General features: G+C 41.3%; 1 protein-coding gene across 2 annotated transcripts in view; it reads left to right on the top strand.

Moving 5' to 3' along the window:
• grm7 (glutamate metabotropic receptor 7) overlaps positions 1-20,736 on the top strand; it is a 324,109-nt gene that overhangs the window by 260,131 nt on the left and 43,242 nt on the right. For both annotated transcript variants that reach the window (XM_067586129.1, XM_067586128.1), the window contains exon 8: positions 18,788-19,723. In XM_067586129.1, coding sequence (XP_067442230.1) covers positions 18,788-19,723 — 936 coding nt within the window. The remainder of the gene's footprint in view (positions 1-18,787; positions 19,724-20,736) is intronic.

Here is a 20,736-nt window from a genome sequence, read left to right as displayed (position 1 = left end):
ATGATGAGCTCATCTTCCAGAAAGTGCAGGCCTGACTGTGTTCATGATGTGAAAGATGGAAAACAAAACCATCACTGGGTATAGAGAGAGGCAGTGAAACCTCGCCTCTCTATGACCCTAAAAGCCTGGATTCTCCCTGCTCTCATTTCAGGCAGGAAAGGATTTAGACGCCACATCAGATGCAGTTTTAAGAGAAATGGATAAACGAAGGCTGCTGTAATCCAGACAACAAACACATCCTCTGTGCTAAAAAGCAGAGAGGCAAAGTTATTCAAAACAAACAGTTTTTGTGTCTCATGGAATCAGAATCAGATTTATTCGTAAAGTAGAGAGAACAAGGAACTGAGAGTGTCGACTCTTCTGTTCTTTTTTATTGAGATATTGTTGTCAGAAATTCTTGGAATTATAACTTGTAGACTGACATGAATGTTTTTACGACACCCTGTGATCTGAATCATGACACCACACGTCCAACATGTTCTCACTCCCAGCTCATCACATATTGAAGCTTGGTCAGGACCCCTGTGTCACGGCAGTCACTGTTAAAAAATAAACGCTGTGGTTAAGGTCTGGTTAGGGTTAGGCACAAAAACCACTTGGTTAGGGTTAGGGGTTGGGGTTAGGGTTAGGGATTAGGGTTAGGGTTAGGGCTAGGGGTTAAGGTTAGGGTTAGGGGTTAAGGGTTAAGGTTAGGGGTTAGGGTTAGGGGTTAGGAGTTAAGGTTAGGGTTAGGGGTTAGGGTTAAGGTTAGGGTTAAGGTTAGGGTTGGGCTTAGGGCTAGGGGTTAGGGTTAAGGTTAGGGTTAGGGGTTAGGGGTTAGAGTTAGGGGTTAGGGGTTACTGTCTCACTAAAAAAAGCCGGTTTTCTCACTAGAAAAATGGCTGCAAATGTCCTGGCGTCTCGCTAAAAACACCAGCTTTTGTCGGTTGAAACAGGAAGCGGGCATTGGAGTTATAACTCAGAGACTGACGTGAATGTTTTTACGACACCCTGTGATCTGAATCATGACACCACATGTCCAACATGTTCTCACTCCCAGCTCGTCACGTATCGACGCTCGGTCAGGACCCCCTGGCGTCACTTTTTAACACACAGTATCACCGTGCTCTGCACTGATCTCCAACTTTCTGCCAACAACATTACAAACCATCCACCTCCTAATAAGACAGCAAGTCAGCTTATATAGATGTCATGTAACTTACATCACTTCAGAAATGTTGATATGATACATATTGTTGAAATGTTAATATGCTCCGTATTACAAGTGTTGAAATGTACATATTCAGCGTATCTGTGGTTTGCAGAAACGTACAACACCAACGTTTTATTCTGGCGACCAGGCTGAAATTTGTCACCTTATTTAAACGTCATTGGTCTCATGGTGTTGTTAACGTTTCCTGCTTCAGCGTCCAGACCGTGGTCGGGAAGCTACTACTCCAGGGCCGAAGTCACATACGAGCTAACTGACAGCTAACAACGTTTAGCCTCCAGCTGGTTGACTGTCCGACGGAGCTGAAGAGATATAACAAAACTATGAGTTATTGTCCACACACATATTGAACCAGTCAAATTACAGGAATAAATGAATTCACTTCCCCTGAAGAACTTTAATGCAGAAGACGCTGTCACTGCAGAAAAATAAATGAAACTTGTTTATCTTGTTTTTGTGAGAACAAACACACTGATTTCTTTGCAAAAATGAATTTCAGTCGGTGTTGAAACAGCGACTCAGGTTGTAAATGAGAGAGTCGACGCTCACAGACAGATGGAGACTTCATCATGGGACCTCGTCTTAAATCCTACATGAACTCTCTGTAATATCAGTAAAAATAAACAGAGAAATGAACAAACACATTTCTCCGGATGTCATCCTTTACTGAGGATTTAAGGACTTTTTTAAGCTGCTACACAGTCGACCTGTGTTTCTCCTTTTTGCACTGAAGTTTTGCTTCAGTAAAATGTACATTTATACAAATATTAAACTGGAATCTGCAGCAGGAAACTGAGTCTGAAATGTAACGTCTGTGAGAGAAACACTAATTAAAAAGATGTTTTATGACGTTACTTTATAGGAGCTGTCTGCTCACATCTAACTGCAGCCTGCTGTTATATTATCTTTTATCTGTTTACAGAAAGTCATTTGATCAAACCAGACTATTTAATAATTCTCGTCATACATTTCTTTTGGTACGAACATGAATTTGCAGTTTAAAAAGTGTCTTTGATTGAATCAATATTCAGTTCAGCAGCAGAAAACAGTTTCTCTGCTCTCCATCGCTCAGACATGCTCATCATGCGTCACCACAGTTTTATTTATCTGCACTTCATTTACATCTCCAGTCCGACTAAATATCTCTCTGAATTGAAAAATTCCAGTGATGCAACATTCTGCAGCCGACGGTAATTTGTGACGAGCTCTTAAGAGGAGAGAGAGAGACGGCGGAGGAGGAGGAGAGTCGACGGCTGAGATATGACGAGAAATCAAAAGACAGACATGGATGTCATCTTCACACGGCCCTCTGATCGCATGTTTGTTTGTCAATTATCATAAGAAACAGTGAGAGTCTTTCAGTTTGTTGAGTTTAGTTGATGGTGACATGGATCAAGGTGCCCCCATGTTACAGTTCACCTCTATCGAAGCCTCATATTATTCTGTCAACTCTCAGATTTCTGCTTCTTCCTTCTAGAACTTCCTCATGTTTCTGTGGAAACATCCTCTGCTGGGATCTCAGGAAGAACTTAAAGACCTATCATTTTAATATTAGTCTTTTCATTTTAGGCTTTTAGTTTGTGGTAGCGGTGCACATGATCACATTTGAAGCTGACATTCACCGTGTGAGTCGTAGTTAACTTCTACCTCAAAATCTTCATATCCAGACATGGAGGAACAGTGCTGGAGTTAGTTCTGTGGAAATTATACTAAATTTATATTGAATTTACCATGTGAGCTGTTTTGGTAGCTGCAGGTAACTCCATACACACACACACACACACACGCATACACACACAAACACATGCATACACACACAAACACAGGCATACACACATACACACGCACATACATGCATACACGCACACACACACATAGACGCATACACACACGCATACACACACACACATATGCACACACACACATGCATACATACACACACATGCATACACGCACACACACGCATACACACACACACATATGCACACACACATGCATACATACACACACATGCATACACGCACACACACGCATACACACACACACACATGCATACACACACACACACACATAGACGCACACACACACATGCATACATACACACGCACACACACACGCATACATGCATACACACACACACACACACACGCATACATGCATACACACACACACACACACGCATACATGCATACACACACACACATGCAAACATACACACACATGCAGACACACATGCATACACAAACACACACATGCAGACACACATGCACAGACACACATTTGCAAAGATAATGAATTCAGCATGTTTAGAGTTCCGATGCAGAAACTGAAGCAGTGTATATATATATATATATATATATATATATATATATATATATATATATATATATATATATATATATATATATATATATATATATCGAGCCGCTGACATGAATTCTCAGCAGAGCAGAAAACACATTAGTCCCCAATTACACAAAACCTCATTTGCTTTAAATGACTTGAATTTTCTTAAGAAAGCGTTTGGGGGCTTTTTTAAAAGAGACAATATCTCACTAATGTTCCTGCAGGAAACTCCCTCTTCTCTCTGTTGTCCCAGACGCTGTTTACAGCGTCTCTTCACACAGATCCAAAATATCAAAAACAGTTTTCAGAGCAGTAAGAATAAAGTCTTCAGTGGAATGAACTTGACAATTAAAGGTGATTGTGACCCAGCAGCGAGGGAGAAGATACAGTGTTATCTATAATGGCTCAGAAAATCTCTCGCTCAACTCTGAAATCTGCCGCCTGCTCGTCTTTCATGTCTGAAAGCCGGAGCGAGATGGAGAGCAGAGATTCTGATGGGTGCTAAGCCTCATTAGGAGTAATGAAATTTGACCTTGATCTCTGTGAGAGCGATCCCTCGCAGCCCTTCCAGCTGTATTATGAGTCAGATGGAGAGATTGGCAGCGGACAGAGACGGACCTCAGCGGACACGAGCGGCTCATCAGCGGTCCGGAGCGGCGAGGGTTAACGAAGCCAACATCACAGCATCCAATCCTCACACTGATCAGAAAAATCTGGGACTGAAATAAACAAAAACACTTTCTCTCATTTATAGATATCAGAGAACGTTCACATTAAGCTTTTTCCTTCAGTTTCAGCCGTCCGTCCGTCCAATAATCAAATGTTTTACTCATTTAAAAACTGAGCCGGAGTGGATTCATCTTAAAGTTTCCAAGTGTGTCTTAAACCAGCAGTCAGGAGCCCAGATGAACATTAAAGCTGTAATCATTCCTCCTGTTCATACTGACCATCAGAAGATCCCTTCATAATGACCTTACAATGGAAGTGATGGAGGACAAAATCCACAGTCTGAAGCTAATATGAAGCTTCAGCGTCCAGATGAGTCAAATCAAGTAGATATCTTTCAACGTTACAGTCTTTTTAGTGCCAAAGTTCCTCTTTTTGTTACTATACTTCCACCTGCAGCTCAACAGGGAAACACTGTCCGAGGAAACACAAAGAAAAGATGTATTTTGTCTGCTACAGCGTACGTATCTGTTCTGTAAATCACTTGTCCTGCGTTCTCCTGAGGAATTGATCATTTATATATTTTGGTTTTATTTGAACAGAATCCTGTTAAATTGCTTCCAGACAGCGAGCAGCTGCTGCTCTTATGAACAGTCACGGCTCTTTGCTGCTGCTGCTGTTGAAGTTCACAACGGTTGAACTTTCTCAGCTTGCCGCCGTGACTCGCTGTGTGACCATGGCAACCGCAGAAACCACAGCGAGGGAAATGATACGGGAGCTAATTTTACTATATCAGAGTTTCCTGAATGATTCTCCTCTTCAGCAGCAGACATCAGACAGATCGATGAAGGGAAACAGCATCAGAGCAAAATCAGCTTCACAGATGATCTGCTTTAAGACAATAAACAGCATTTGTGATACTAAGGTTAGGGTTAGGAGGGAGGGAGGGACTGCTCGCTGTCACCTCCACACACAGGAAGTCATGTGACGACATGCACTGTTACATTCATGAAGGACAACAGGAACCTTGAATGCATGTTGGATGAATACAGGTCTTAGTTTGAGAGAGAGGTCTGTGATCAAAGTTAGTGTTTGTTAAAGGAGACATAAAAGACTGTTACAGCGGCACATTAATGTCCACATACTTTTGGCCAGGCAGGGCATTTAGAGATCAGCCTGGTGAACAGGCAAACAGCCATTAATACAGCAGGCCTACAGTTTAAAATATACAATTTAAAATATTCTCATATTTAACGATTCAGTAAATCAAAACATGAGAAATGATGCAGAAAAAGTCCTTCTGGCTTCATTTGTTACTTAAATAAAGTTTGTGCTGTCTGTCCCGTCCTTACAGACGTCGGCAGTGATGCAGTTTTGTCGTTTTGCAGCTGAAGAGAAGACGAAGAAGAAGAGATGTGACTGTTTTTATGTTGTCCAGGTGTTTCTCTGTGGACACAGCTCTCCTTTTCACATGGAAACAATGTTTTAAACATTAGTTTAAGATAAACGTAGTCTGAACGTTCATTATTTTTCTACAACAACAGCGTTGTAGAGTTCAGTGAAGCTCTGAGAGAAGCAGCCTGAGGGAAACATATTCAGATTTCCTTCCACATATCATTGACTGTCTGTAAATGAAGTCTGATTTATCTGTAAACCTTCGGCTGTGGTCGCTGGCTTCTGTCCAGTCGGTTAACGGCGCAGCAGAGCCTGTAAATGCAGATTCACACTATGAACATCCAGGGAACCGTTTGTTTCAAAGATAAATTGGGCGTGAGTTGTTTACTGTGGCCATCGTCTGTTCTCAGTGATGTATACAGTCTCACTTTTCAGTTACATAATCTACTAGTTCTTTTCACGCTGTTGTGTCTGGGGAACGCAGCTGAAACCAATAGAATTATTCAAATATTCTTTTTTTTTTGTAATTTTTCTTTGAAGAAGGGTTAGAAGCGTGTTTTATTCAGATTTATTCAGAGAGAACAAAGGCAGCCAATTTCACACCTGTGGAGAGAAAACACTGCTCTCCCTCCCAGCTAATGTACACAATGTTTTATGATTTCCTTTTAAATAATCCTGAGTCGCAGCAGCTCACCTGAGACTCTGAACATCTGGGACTCAAAATAATGTAAAATGAAAAAAACCCCTTGCTGTGAAGTAAACCTTGCACCAGTGTGGAGGTTGCAGAATGCAACAAACTGGACAACCGAACCCCTCCTCTCTCCAAGCGTGTAGGAGAAGCTACGGTGGCTCAGAAACTCACAAAAAATGTGACAGTCCGTCTCTAGAGCCAGTGTTTGGTTTGTCCATTCTGGGCTTCGGTAGATATAAAGGCTCATTCTAAGATAACGAGGACACAACAATTCTTATTTTCAGATGATTATACACTAATTAAAACATACTTATGAGGATTATGTTCCGTTTCAACACAGTCGCCAGAAGGAAACGTTGGCATTGAACGTTTCTGCAAACGTTTCAACGTTTAATATCTACGTTTCAACATGTGAATGGGGTTTGGGTTAGGTTAAGGGTTAGGGGTTGGGGTTAGGGGTGAGGGTTAGGGGTTAGGGTTAGGAGTTGGGGTTAAGGGTTAGGGGTTGGGGTTAGGGGTGAGGGTTAGGGGTTAGGGTTAGGGTTACGGTTAGGGTTAGGGGTTAGGGGTCAGGGTAAGGGTTAGGGTTAGGGTTAGGGGTTAGGGTTAGGGGTTAGGGGTTAGGGTTAAGGTTAGGGGTTAGGGTTAAGGTTAGGGGTTAGGGTTAGGAGTTGGGGTTAAGGGTTAGGGGTTGGGGTTAAGGGTTAGGGGTGAGGGTTAGGGGTTAGGGTTAGGGGTTAGGGTTAAGGTTAGGGGTGAGGGTTAGGGGTTAGGGTTGGGGGTTAGGGTTAGGGGTTAGGGTTAGGGGTTAGGGTTAAGGTTAGGGGTTAGGGTTAAGGTTAGGGTTAGGAGTTGGGGTTAAGGGTTAGGGGTTGGGGTTAGGGGTTAGGGTTAGGAGTTGGGGTTAAGGGTTAGGGGTTAGGGTTAGGGTTAGGAGTTGGGGTTAAGGGTTAGGGGTTGGGGTTAGGGGTGAGGGTTAGGGTTAGGGGTTAGGGGTCAGGGTAAGGGTTAGGGTTAGGGGTGAGGGTTAGGGTTAGGGTTAGGGTTAGGGGTTAGGGTTAGGGTTAGGGGTTGGGATTAGGGTTAGGGGTTAGGTTACTGTCTCACTAAAAAAAGCCAGTTTTCTTGCCAGAAAAACGGCTGCAAATGTCCTGACGTCTCGCTAAAAACACCCGCTTTTGTCAGTTGAAACGGGAAGCGGGCATTGGTTTCAGTTTCGAGGTGTTCTCTGCTGATTTCCAACTCACTGACCATCCACCTGCCCCTCCTCCTCCCACATAGGAAAGATCAGCTCATATAGATCACATGTGAATTATGTCACTTTAGAAATGTTGAGATGATATGTATTTTGGAAATGCTAATGTACGTTTTGTTGAAATGTTGATATGCTACGTATTTCACGTGTTGAAAAGTAGATATTCAACGTTTCTGTGAGTTGCAGAAACGTACAATGCCAACGTTTTATTCTGGCGACCAGGCTGTCCATTTCTGCCACTAAATTCTACACACTGGTCTTTTGAGATGAAGATACTTTTTAATCCTTTAATCTGTTCAGAAACTCTCTGAGTGATGAAGAAGAGTTTCCTGTTATCTGGTGTTTAAAGCCTCATCAAGGTAAATGACCATCGCTAATAACAACCTACTTACTGTTGGCCATGTTGTCATTTCCAGTGAAGAAACATCTAAATATCACAATTTAAAACTTGTCAAAAACCAGAAACTATGTATTTAGATGATTTTCTTCTGATTTCAGTTATATTTTAATCCCTCATTCATTAATTTTAACCAGGAATCAGAACATGACGTCTCTCTGTGTGTTTGTTGTTTCGTGTGTAAAAACCACATTGTTGGAGTTTGAGATGACGTGGTCGCCGTGGTGATACTCGTCTGATTAGTCTTGTTTTTCTTTTTCGGTGTCTCGTTTATTTCCTGTCACTGGAGCGCGCTGCTAATTTGCGTGAGTGTGTACATTGAGCTGCACACAGCTTCACAGGAGGAAGTTATTTCCTTTTCCATTCAATTAATCAATTTAATCATGATCCACAGTCACAAAGTTAATGACTGAGGCACACACACAGTAATGGGCAGGAAACTTGCCTCTGTGTGTGTGTGTGTGTGTGTGTGTGTGTGTGTGTGTGTGTGTGTGTGTGGTGGTGAGATGTCGGTTGACTCAGTTGAGAGATGCTTGAGTTTTGACGACTTTTATAATTAACAGAAGCAGTTAGTCACAAGCGGCAGGAGCCATTACGCTTGATGATTGTACAGCGCTGAATATGAAGGAGGACATTCACCCTGATTCTCCAAGGACATCATTTACTCTGCTCAACTACTACTTTTCAAAAATCCTACTTTTGTCCCCCTCAGTTTAACAGTTTCAGGTTGATTTTTCTTACTAAAATGTCTCGGATCTGTTTCCTGTTGACTGTCCAGCTGCTCAAACCCAGATGTTAGATGAGAAGAGCTGAACATGTTGATATGTTCATCATTACCTTCTTCAGCGACATATCTGCTCTGTGTTCTGCTTCGTTTGCAAAGTTATCCCTACTTCCTCCTCACAATGACATCAGCTTGTCACATGTCCATACATGGCCGTCCGTTCTGTAGCCTTGGTTGCTAAGGTGGTTGCTAAGGTGTTTCCATGTGTTGTTCAGCTCCAACATGTACAGATGGATATGAGAAGTTGACATTTGGAGTAAAGAAGGAGGAAAAGAAGTGAAATCCTGCTACTATAGTTTGTTTACGTAGCCTCCGGAGCCGGAGGAAGCTTCCTGAAAGCTGACCAATCAGAACAGAGTGGGCTCATCAGGAGGCGGGCCTTAAAGAGACAGGAGCTAAAACGGCCTGTTTCAGACAGAGGCTGAACTGAGGGGCTGCATAAAGGACCAGTAGAAGATAAATAAGGAGTTTGTAACTGGAAATCATGCAAAGATATTCCAGTAGAGCCCCAGAATATAAATATAGAGCTGGAAATGTGCAGAATATGTGTCCTTTAAACACTTGTACTTCCAGGATAATAATATACACTTTTATATCATGAATATTATTAAATAACATCCAGCATATTTGGAACATGATGGTCGGTGACGCTGAAGTGACGCCTCCTCTGATAGTCAGACAAACAGGATGTTTGGACAGAGGAAGACAAACAGGGAAACTAACCAATCAGAGAAGGGAAAAGTCATATGTTAGAAACTCTTCACTGCAGTTGCAGGAGGATGGTAATGAAGCCTCAGAGGCAGGATCGAAAGTAAGAAGGCAGAGAGAAATGAGCTGGAGGTGAAGGGCAAAGAAAACTCAGGCCACCCCCCCAAAAAAAGATGATGGATTGTGCATGGTATCCATAGCAACTGTGTGTAGATCCCATCAGTCTTCCCTCAGAGTATTCAGGAGGAGTAGAGCCCCCTAGAGGCTGCAGAATGAACTGCAGCAGTTAAATATGAGTGGAAGGATGGAGGAGGAGGATTAACGGCTCAGAGTTTCCACCCACATACACTAAACATCTGATGAGACTGAATCCCAGCGAACCATATGGGAACATTTCTGTTACTGTGGAGTGATTATTAAATTTTACAGGCGTCTACACAAACAACAACGTGAGATCCCTGAACACCAGTTACAAAATAAAACACACACACACACACAAGAAGGGAGAGAGATGTGTGGCAGGATATTGTTGAACAAAGAAAGAGAAGCAGTCCCACCTGCCGTATCTGCAGAGACAGGACACGTTTCCCTTCATTCTCCCTCACAGCTGCTTTGTTTGTTTGTTTGTTTGTTTATACAGTTTATAGTTTACAGCGTGTGTATTCAGAGTGATGTTAATATCAAGCCGTTTTAAGAGCTCACCTGACCTGCAGCAGCCTACAATGACACGAAGGTGGGCAGACGGTTTTATCGACAGCTGAGTGTGACAGCAGAGCAGAGGCAGGCAGAGGTCTGCCGGGGACTGATAAGGAAAACAGAAGAAAAGAGGCTGAGAGAGGCAGAAATACAGAGAGAGAGAGAGAAAACTCATCTCCTCTGCAAAAAAAAAGAAATAATCAGCTCGTCTTCTTTCTGTTCGTTTTATTGCTAATCTTTCACTTCTCTGCACTCTCATCTTTTGTCTTCACTCTTTTTAAATCTTTAACAAGTCAAACATCTTATCAGACTGTCCTCAAAAAAAAAAAACCCAAAACGTATCAGCAGATGCATCAAAACATTTGTTTACGTTCAAGTGAAGGCGCCCTCTAGTGACCGCAGGAAAGCTGCTAGATTCAGTCAGTATAAAATGTCCTGAATGTTTGTTTCCATCCACTGCTGCTGTGTGAATATCAGCAGATAAACAGCAGGTGGCGCTAATTCTCCAGCTGGTAGCATTAAACCGTCGCAGAAGAAGAAGAAACAACGAGATGATGTCGTTAAAAGAACAGTCAAAGCTCCAACGATGGAAAACATGATGGAAATATGACGTTTCTGTTAGTTTCATGTATTGATGTGAGGAAGGTTACAGCCTCCTCATCATCGCTCCACACAGATCTGATGTTTTCAGCTCTTCAGTCACATGATTCATTTATTCACTCAGTCTGTTTACATTTGACACTTTTTTTAAATTGAAAATTAAAAATGAACATTTAATGTGACGTTATTATACAGAAAGTCCACAGAGGACATGAACTCACTGTTTACTTCACACTTGAACTATATTCAAGTATACATGAGAGAGAACTTAGTTTAATCCAAACCACAGTGTTTAAAGTATATTTATTTTGCAGCAGTTTAACAGTGTTTGAAGGAAACAGACAGACGATGTCGATGACTTCAATAAATACATAAATGTCCAGAAATCCACTTTGAAGACACTTAAAGACAGTTTAAAGTCACTTAAAGACACTTAAAGACACTTTAAAGTCACTTAAAGACACTTTAAAGACATTTAAAGACACTTAAAGACAGTTTAAAGTCACTTTAAAGACACTTAAAGACATTTAAAGACACTTAAAGACACTTTTAAGACACTTAAAGACACTTTACAGTCACTTAAAGACACTTTAAAGACACTTAAAGACAGTTTAAAGTCACTTTAAAGTCACTTTAAAGTCACGTTAAAGACACTTAAAGACACTTTAAAGACACTTTAAGGTCACTTAAAGACACTTTAAAGACACTTTAAAGACACGTCTCACAGCAGCAGATGTGCATTTACACATTAAAACAGAGTCAGATCTTTTAGTTTGTCTGAAACCAACAGTATGTGAAGCGCATACTGTTTCAGTATGTACACACCAGCATAAATATCCCACAATGCAATGCAGTAGTGGCGACGACAACAACAACAACATCACAGACGATGGCGAGCAGCGACCAGGACAGCGTTACTGATGCTTCAATATAAGTGAGGTTCAACTTTGCCAGGCGTAATATATTGTTTAAATTAGTTCAGACTTTATGGTCTGCACGGGTTACCATGGTTACCTGTTTCCAACCACTAACGTGATAATTACAGCTCAGTGCGTCCGACAGCATCGATGCTGCTGTATGTTGACCAGTAGTTCACATACTGAGTTTCCATCATAGTACGTGATTTCAACATGACTTTCTGCCTTTATCTCCCAAAGCATTATGGGAAATGTAGTTACACATCTGAGAACTAGATTCTTCTCAAGTGAGAGAAATTGCTGCTTTTTCTTGATATGATAATAAACTGAATATTTTGGGGTTTTATAACATGTGATGACGTCAGCTCGGGTTCTCAGAAACTGTGATGTTTTATAGACCAAATGATTCAATTAATTAATTGAAAAAAGAATCAGCAGATTAATTGATCAGGAAAAACAGTCCAACTGTAATTTATATAAAATCATTGCTTTGATAAAAACTTCCTCTAAAACCTGACAATCAGATGAATGACATATCTGAGGAGCCTTATTACTCTAAAAATAAAAACATATGTTATGTAGTGACATAAACAGGCTTAAATAAACTAACTGAAGACAATTCAGTACAACTTTATTCATATCTGTAGGTCAGCAGTGAGCAGGAGCTGATATTTTTACTTTTTTACCGACAAGTGTGACTAAAACAAACAATTAATTACATCTTAGTATCATATTTCAAACATTAAATCATAAACACTCCAGAAACTATCAGTAGTTGGTTGTTTGGGATGATCAGTGTTGGAAAGTCATGTAGCTGATTCTCTGACTCCCCTGATATACATACTGCAATTAAATAACTATAAAAATCTAAATATGAAGATTTGCAGAGGAGATCATTTGGACTCAGGTTACTAGAACCAGCAGCAGCCATGCAGATCAGATCACACAGCAGCTTGTAGTAAAGTTTCTTCTTCTCTTGTTTTTATCTGTCAGACAGTCAGAGTTCAGGACTGTGAGCCCGGCTGATCTTCAGCTGGAGGGCCCACGTTAGAAGTTAACATGTGGACGTTTGTTTGGACTCATAGTGAGAGATTTTAGACCTCTCTACCAGCTGCGACACCTCTTCAAAGACCCGAGTGAATTATTGAACGCGCCGGCAGCCCCTCCTGACCGCTGCGACGGCTGCAGGAGACAGATGGCGTTTCCAGTTAAATGACTGAGCCGACGCTTTGAATGTGCAGTCTGATTCCTCTCTCTGCTGCTCATCAATCCTCTACAGTGAAGCCGGTTTCTTACATGACAAGTTATTTCAGACTCTAAATATTCAACCTGTCTGCGATCTTTCACTGAGGACGGATTTGTGTCACTTTTAGTGTGAAGTGGATGAAAATGTGGGAGTGATGTGTGGAAGCAACAGCTGATAAATACGATCATAATGAAGGAAAAGTGTGAGTGACGTGAGCGGAATCGATTCTTTTTCCTCAGAGTTGTCCTGCTGCCTTCAGGAGGAAGATTAGAGTTTTTTGTTTGGAGTTTTAAATCCGAGCCCTCGGCTGACTCAGGCTGTTAGCTCCACGCAGCTTTTTATCCCCCCGACTATCCCAGGTTATCAACTCAGCTTTTTGCTAGTACACAGGGAGCCTGGGGAGAGTCTGGTTGATAATGGGGGGGCGATAACATCCACCTTTTTCCACTTTTTTTTTTTTTCTGGAGTGTAGCCGCCGGCTCCTGGAACCAAAGACTGATTCCGACTGGTCTTTGTAGATAATGTGTTTGAGGATGTCCTCGGCTCTGTGTAATTGATCAGCTCTGGGTCACAGTAGAATCTGAAATCCCTCCAAGTCCTTTCAAAATCCTTCAAACACAAACCAGCTATCTGCCAAAATAATCAGCATCAATACATAATAACGGGGTCTGAGCAGGGATTCAACGAGGTCCTGGATCTCTGTGAACTGATTTACTGACATAACAGCATGTTGAAAATTAAATATTCAGGATACTTCTGACAAATCTGATCTGTCACTTTTCAAATTAAATATTAAGAATAAGCTCAAACCCTCCGTAAAGACCTTTTTTTTTACTCTTGTCTGCCTCCGCATGAAAGTCAGCGTGTCGGCTGCAGACAGAAACTCTTCAGGCTGTTTATTTACTGAGGAGTCGTGGCTCCTTTTTAGGTGCTAAACAGCTGCTAAAAGTGTATTTCTCCTGCGCAGAACATGTGAGGAGGGAATGTAAATTTATACAAACATCTGCTGAAGCTGATTCATCACCACAGAACAGATCAACATATCAGTTGTTCTGTACAACGAAACCTGCTATCCAAAGTTATAAAAAAATAAAGTATAAAAGCAGTTTATATTTAAAAGAAAAGTATAAAAATAGCAGAAGTCAGTTTTTTGAGTTTATAATGTTGCAGATATTATATATATTATATTACACATGGGCAGACAGGAAGTGTAAATGTGAATTAAAGATGCAAGCAGCGTTGGTCGGGACCTCGCGCTCTGGCCCGTCGGGATCAGATCATTTTGCTTTTTAAAAATGAGGGATATTTCTTACAAGTGTAGTGTGCTTTTATTTTGAAAGTTTGATTGACATGTGTACTGTCAGGTGTGTAGAGACAATAAGTAACTGCAGCTGGACACAGAAAAATACTCATATATTTGAATGGAGAGTGTGAGTGAACCCACACCTTTTTGAACATTTACTGCTTCCACATAGTTTTAGATACAAACTTCATTTGAACTTTAAATGAGTCACGAGACTTTGACCTACAAATCTTGAATTTACATGTTTTTTCTATCTTTTACTGTTTTTGAGATATTAGAGTGTGAGTTTTAAAGTCTTTTCTTGCTCCTCCTGTGATTTTATAATGAGTGTGTATTGCGGAATGTTTCACAGCACTGAGGGAGTGACATCACCAGGAGCAGTTGGAGAGGAGGATTTTAGAGTACGCTTCTTGTGAAATCTCCTCATAAATCCCATGACTCTGGCCAAATCTTACATTAAAAATCATATTTTAGTAGGAAATTTCATTGTGAATCCATTGATACAGGTTTGAAAGTGGTCAGACTTATAGTTTAGACGTCAGAAGCCTCTGTTTGACACAAAGTTCATGCCCATAGATTGCCTCCCCATTGGTTTACATTGTAAGGGTGATGTGGCACTGCAACTTTCAGGGCTTATAAAATCCAAACCATTCGAGTTATTACAAAGTTTTTAACAAATTTTTCAGCATAGTGTCATAAGTCATCTATTAATGTTTGAAGCTGATACCATTAAGGAGTAGGAGATAGCGTTTGTTCAGGGGCCAAAATTGGAGCAAAGTCTTACTTTGAAAGTCTGATTGCAGACTTCCTGATGAATTTAGGTCAGAGGTGTCAGTGTATGATTTGTAGGTCTTGATGAGACGAATAATTGAGTTTTTGTTTGATCCCTCCATGACATTCCTACGGGCCGTGGTGGCCATTTTAGTTACATAGGTGGCGCTAGAGAGCACATTTTGGCACTTTAGGGGTTCATTTTTACATTTTATCAAATTTTTTACCAGACCTGATGTGCGTGCCGCATTTGGTGAGTTTTTGAGCATGTTTAGGGGGTCAAATTTAGGGTTTAAATGGCATAATAATAAAGAAACAAACAAACAAACAAACAAATACACACAAAAAAAAATGGGTCCTCGCCCTTAGGCAGAGAACTACTGTTTTACATTAGTCCTCTGCCTTTTGCGCTCGGTCCCTAATAAGGTTGTGATGCACTTGAGCGGTCAGCAGGAAACTGAGCAGGATTTATTTACCATCAGAGGCACAAACTCATCAGGATATTTATCAGACTGCAGAAGAAACAGTTTCCTACTGTTTTACTTTGAATATCGGTTGAAGAGACGACACTTTGATCTGCAGCCTGTGAGAGGAAATATGAGTTAAATATCCTGCTGCTGTCAGCTCAACAAGAACATCAGTGACTGAATGAGTTCTGATGAGATAATATGTTTGGTTTAACGGTTAATAATGTTAACTGTCACTGAAACTGGAGCTGCTCAAACATTAAATATCAGGAACACATGCAGGAGAGAAACAGAACCAACAGGCTGCAGCTTCCTGATCTTTAACCTGGTGTTCTGTTGCAGATTTAAAACCTGCTTTTCTCAAATGTTAAATTCCAATCTCAGTTTCCTGCTGCAGTTATTTGTATACATTTCCATCCCTTCTTCATATATGTTGCTCCTCAAAACACAAATGCTTTAAAATACATATAACATTTCTCTTACAGGCGTAGTTCAAGTGATTAGCACCTAAAAGGAGCCACGAATCCTCAAGAAACATCTGTGTCTGAAATATTAACAGGAGTAACATCTGCAGTCCTGTTTTATCAGACACACACATACAGTAACGTGGGATAAATGCACACTTTCACTTCCAAAACGCAGAAAACACTTCCCAGCAGATCAGATGAGCTGCAGCTCATTTACACCTGTAGTCTTATAAATAACCTGCTGAATTAAAACAACTGCAGTAACGTATGATGATATGTGACAGACTGCTGAAGGACTCCTGAACACGAAAACTCTCTAAAACTAAACAGAGAATGCAGATCAGTACGTCGTCCTCTCAGAGTCGAGCTGTGATCCAGGTGGAATTTATCCGTATCGATGTTCCACTAAATCCCTCGTTTAACATCGACGCTACAGCAGAAGATGAAATCTCTGCTGTAAATCTGAGACAGAGACGCTAACGTACGACTTCATGACTTCTAATGTGTTTCAGAGGACGGTGAAGGTTCTTTTTACATTTTCAAATATTGTATTTAAGTACAGTTTAGAGGTACTTGTACTTTACTTGAGTATTTCCATGTGATGCTACTTTCTACATTTCAGAGGGAAATATTGTACTTTCTACTCCACTACATTTATTTGACAGCTTTAGTTACTTTTCAGATGAAGATTTGACACAATGGATAATATAACAAGCTTTTAAAATACAACACATTGTTAAAGATGAAACCAGTGGTTTCCAACCTTTTTGGCTTTTGATATATCATAACACTTATGTACTTTTACTGTAGTAGGATTTTTCCCTGCAGGACTTTTACTGGTAATAGAGTATTTTTGTACTGGTACTTTTACTCTGGCTCATCCTCTCAACATAAACAACAGTATAAGTCGAAAGTTCAGTCGTCAAAAACAACCTGTAGTTACGTTTGACTGACAGACGCCATCGAGCAGCTGTAGTAATTATAAGGTGACAAATTTCCATATCAGGAGGCCGGTTGGGGTTTGATAGATAGATAGATAGATGGTAAAAAAGTGAACTTAGCTGCAAGAGACCACTGGGACAACCATAACTACGATTGTCGTGTTTCTCGTTGCCATGACGACGAAGGTTGTCCATAAACCACAGCGTCGTCACATCATAAAACATCGTCATTGTTTAACAGTGATGTTAGAAAACGTTTGTATGTGTCGTTCTGGAGTCACATGGTCCAGTCGACCGATGTGGTCGTTTAATTCTGAGGACGTGTTCGTTCATTTTACAGCAAACAGTGTTTGAGCAGCTGATTGGCTGAATCACATCACAGCAGCAGCTGTTTGTGTTTAAATGAAGACGTCAGGCGGTAAAAACCTTCAACATGGATCTTTCACAGTAAAACAAGTTGTTCTTTACTCCCCGACAGATTTACCTCCTCTGACACAACATGAACAAAAGAACTGTTGTTGTTTTGTTTTGTTTTGAGCGCTAACATCACTGACAAATACCATGCGCTTCCTGTGACAGCTTCATAATAAAAGCCCTCCTGTGTTTTGCCAGTTGAAGTCTTTTTGTGCTGTCCTCCATACGTGAGTGAGGTGTTTTGACAGCCAGATAAACTCCTCACTTTCACCAAGACTCCATAGACTGGATGGTATTTTGCCCACAGGAAGAGTAAAACTAGAAACAGATACAGAAGGTGTGATCACTTAAACTGCACTGCATTCGACAACAAGCTATTATGTGCTTAGCTTATCAAGTTATCTTTTTAACTACAATTAAATCGTGTAAATATGTAAATAAGTCTATGAACAAGAGAAAATATAGTCGTAGTTATCGCTGTGTATGAGCTAATAGAGAATGTAGCTAACATATATTATATTCTCACAAAATAATCAAATTATATGAAATGAAACTCTAGAAATGCACTTAAGCATAAAAAGCAAAGATACATACAGACGATGCTACCACACACATAAAATGTGTGCAGATGGATGCAGATGAACTAACTGCAGGTCTTTCAGGAGGCTGAGCATTAACTTCCTGTTTCCTGTCTAATCACATGACGCGGAACATGGATGTAACTACTGAAAATACCACAATCAACCACTAGATGGTGCCTAATCAACAATTTAACCAATTAAATACAACTGTAACAGAAGACTTTTATTGCGAAAGAGCAGCAGCAGGAAATCTTGTATTAGTATTAGCAAGAAGCTAATAACTGAACTTAAATATGTCAAATGACTGTTGCAGAAAAATAAAATCAAATGAAGTTTTAATTTAAATATGAACTGCAGTGATTTTCCTCCTCAGAGTGTAAAAAGTCGTATAAATTCTGGATGTATAAAGAGAACTGGATACAGCGGCGACTCCGTTCAGTCCTATGAAAGTTGCGCATGAAGCCAAAAAAGTTCAACTTCTTCCATGTAAGTTTATGAAAAAGTCTTTTTGGGCCCAGAATGCATCACGTTGTAAATGGCCGCTATGTCAAATTTTCTTCACAGTCCGGCGCTCTTCTTGTATCTTTATACATCCATGGTATAAAGCCTTTTGTGTCTTAAGAGGGAGCTGATGATGTCACTGATGATGTCACAGCGTCCGTTAAAGCTGAAGTGTGAAAAATAAATAAATGTGGAGTCAGAAAGAAGTGAGGATAGCTGGATCTGCTGGAGGCTAGCAGCTCTAGGCTACATTAGCATCACATGCCACAATCTCCTGGTGCACTGTGGGTAATGTAAGCAACCAGGTTTTGACAATGAAGAAGAAGAATATGTGCAATAAAAAGATGATATCTCTGGTTCTGCTGCATCGATGTTAATGTTGTTTTTTAACTGGACTCAATCTAACGGTCGTCTCCTGTTTCCCTCCACAGATCGAGGACATGCAGTGGCCTCGGGGGGAGCAGGACATTCCCAGCTCCGTGTGCAGCCTTCCCTGTAAAACCGGCGAGAGGAAGAAGGTGGTGAAGGGGATGCCGTGCTGCTGGCACTGCGAGCCCTGTGACGGCTACCAGTACCAACACGACGAGTTCACCTGCAAGCTGTGCTCCTACAACATGAGGCCCAACGCCAACCGCACGTCCTGCCAGCCCATTCCCATCATCAAGCTGGAGTGGCACTCTCCGTGGGCGGTGATCCCGGTTTTCCTCGCCATGCTCGGGATCATCGCCACGATCTTCGTCATGGCGACGTTCATCCGGTACAACGACACGCCGATTGTGCGAGCGTCCGGCCGCGAGCTGAGTTACGTCCTCCTGACTGGGATTTTCCTTTGTTACATCATCACGTTCCTCATGATAGCGAAGCCGGACGTGGGCGTGTGCTCGTTCAGGCGGATCTTTCTGGGTCTGGGTATGTGCATCAGCTACGCCGCCCTCCTCACCAAAACCAACCGCATCTACCGGATCTTTGAGCAGGGCAAGAAGTCTGTGACGGCGCCCCGGCTGATCAGCCCCACCTCGCAGCTGGCCATCACCTCCAGCCTCATCTCGGTGCAGCTGCTGGGGGTGCTGATCTGGTTCGGGGTGGATCCGCCCAACACCATCATAGACTACGACGAGCAGAAGACCATCAACCCGGATCTAGCGCGAGGCGTGTTGAAATGCGACATCACGGATCTGCAGATCATCTGTTCGCTGGGTTACAGTATCTTACTGATGGTGACGTGTACTGTTTACGCCATAAAGACCCGCGGGGTGCCGGAGAATTTTAACGAGGCCAAACCCATCGGCTTCACCATGTACACCACCTGCATCGTCTGGCTGGCGTTCATACCCATCTTCTTCGGCACGGCGCAGTCTGCAGAAAAGGTAAGAACGGCGGGATGTGAGGGTGGAGATGACAAGACTTCTTATTATTATTATTTATACTTATTACTTAAAATTAATTTCACATATACATATCAAATTATTTTAATTAATGAAAAACAAAAGAGCTGAACTACTTTACAAAACAACAACACACACACAAAAAGGAGTAGACGCTGATAGGAGTGTGCCCGAATACAAATAAGTTATTCTGCAAAGCACAAATAGTGGGGATTTTTTACGAATATTTGTTTCATACAAATATTTAAAAAATTATTTGTGTTCAGGAAGATAAATAAATCATGTCAAATACCAGAGTGCAGGTCGGTTACATCACTATCTCAGTGTCTCTCCTCTGCTCCGCTGTGACGTCTATCAGCAGGTCTCAGTGAGGGGAGTCACATCCACCTGCTACATGACGCACATTTCCTAATTTGGACATCAGTCCCAGAGTTGGGAGTGTTCCCCAGAGATAAAGCTGAACTACTGACACACATGACGTGCTCTCAAGAGACTCTCCATCACCTGTTGTATCTCTTCTCCTTTCCACAGAGTTAGGTTGTAGAAAATAGGCAATAAATGAAAAGTGTAAAGCAATAGTGACCTCCTTCATAAGGTAGTTTATTCACTTTTATTCAAATACAAATACAAATAGTTTTGTTGCCTCAACAAATACAGATACAAATACAAATACTGGGCTCTCTGCACATCACTAGATGCTGATCTGCTGCACATGTGTTTAACGCGTCCGCAGCTGTGCGTGTCTAGTTGGGAGCATATTCAGGCCTTTAGTTATTATTTGATCGTTTCAGGTAAATGATCAGAATATGTTTGTTTTGTTTGCAGCTAAAGTTCTAGATGTATGTGAGGAGTATAAATGTCAGTATTGTTGCAGCCTCGTGTCACACTGGAGACTCTGAAATGAATGATTATGTTTCCTTCTCTGTTAGAGCGCTTTTAGTGTCATAAAATAAAATAACATCACACACTTTTCCAAATATTCACCAGGAAAACGC

Source organism: Thunnus thynnus, chromosome 4 (assembly GCF_963924715.1).
Source record: "Thunnus thynnus chromosome 4, fThuThy2.1, whole genome shotgun sequence".
Taxonomy (NCBI): domain Eukaryota; kingdom Metazoa; phylum Chordata; class Actinopteri; order Scombriformes; family Scombridae; genus Thunnus; species Thunnus thynnus.
The sequence above is the reverse complement of the archived record's forward strand: the minus strand, read 5'-3'. Positions and strand labels throughout refer to the sequence as shown.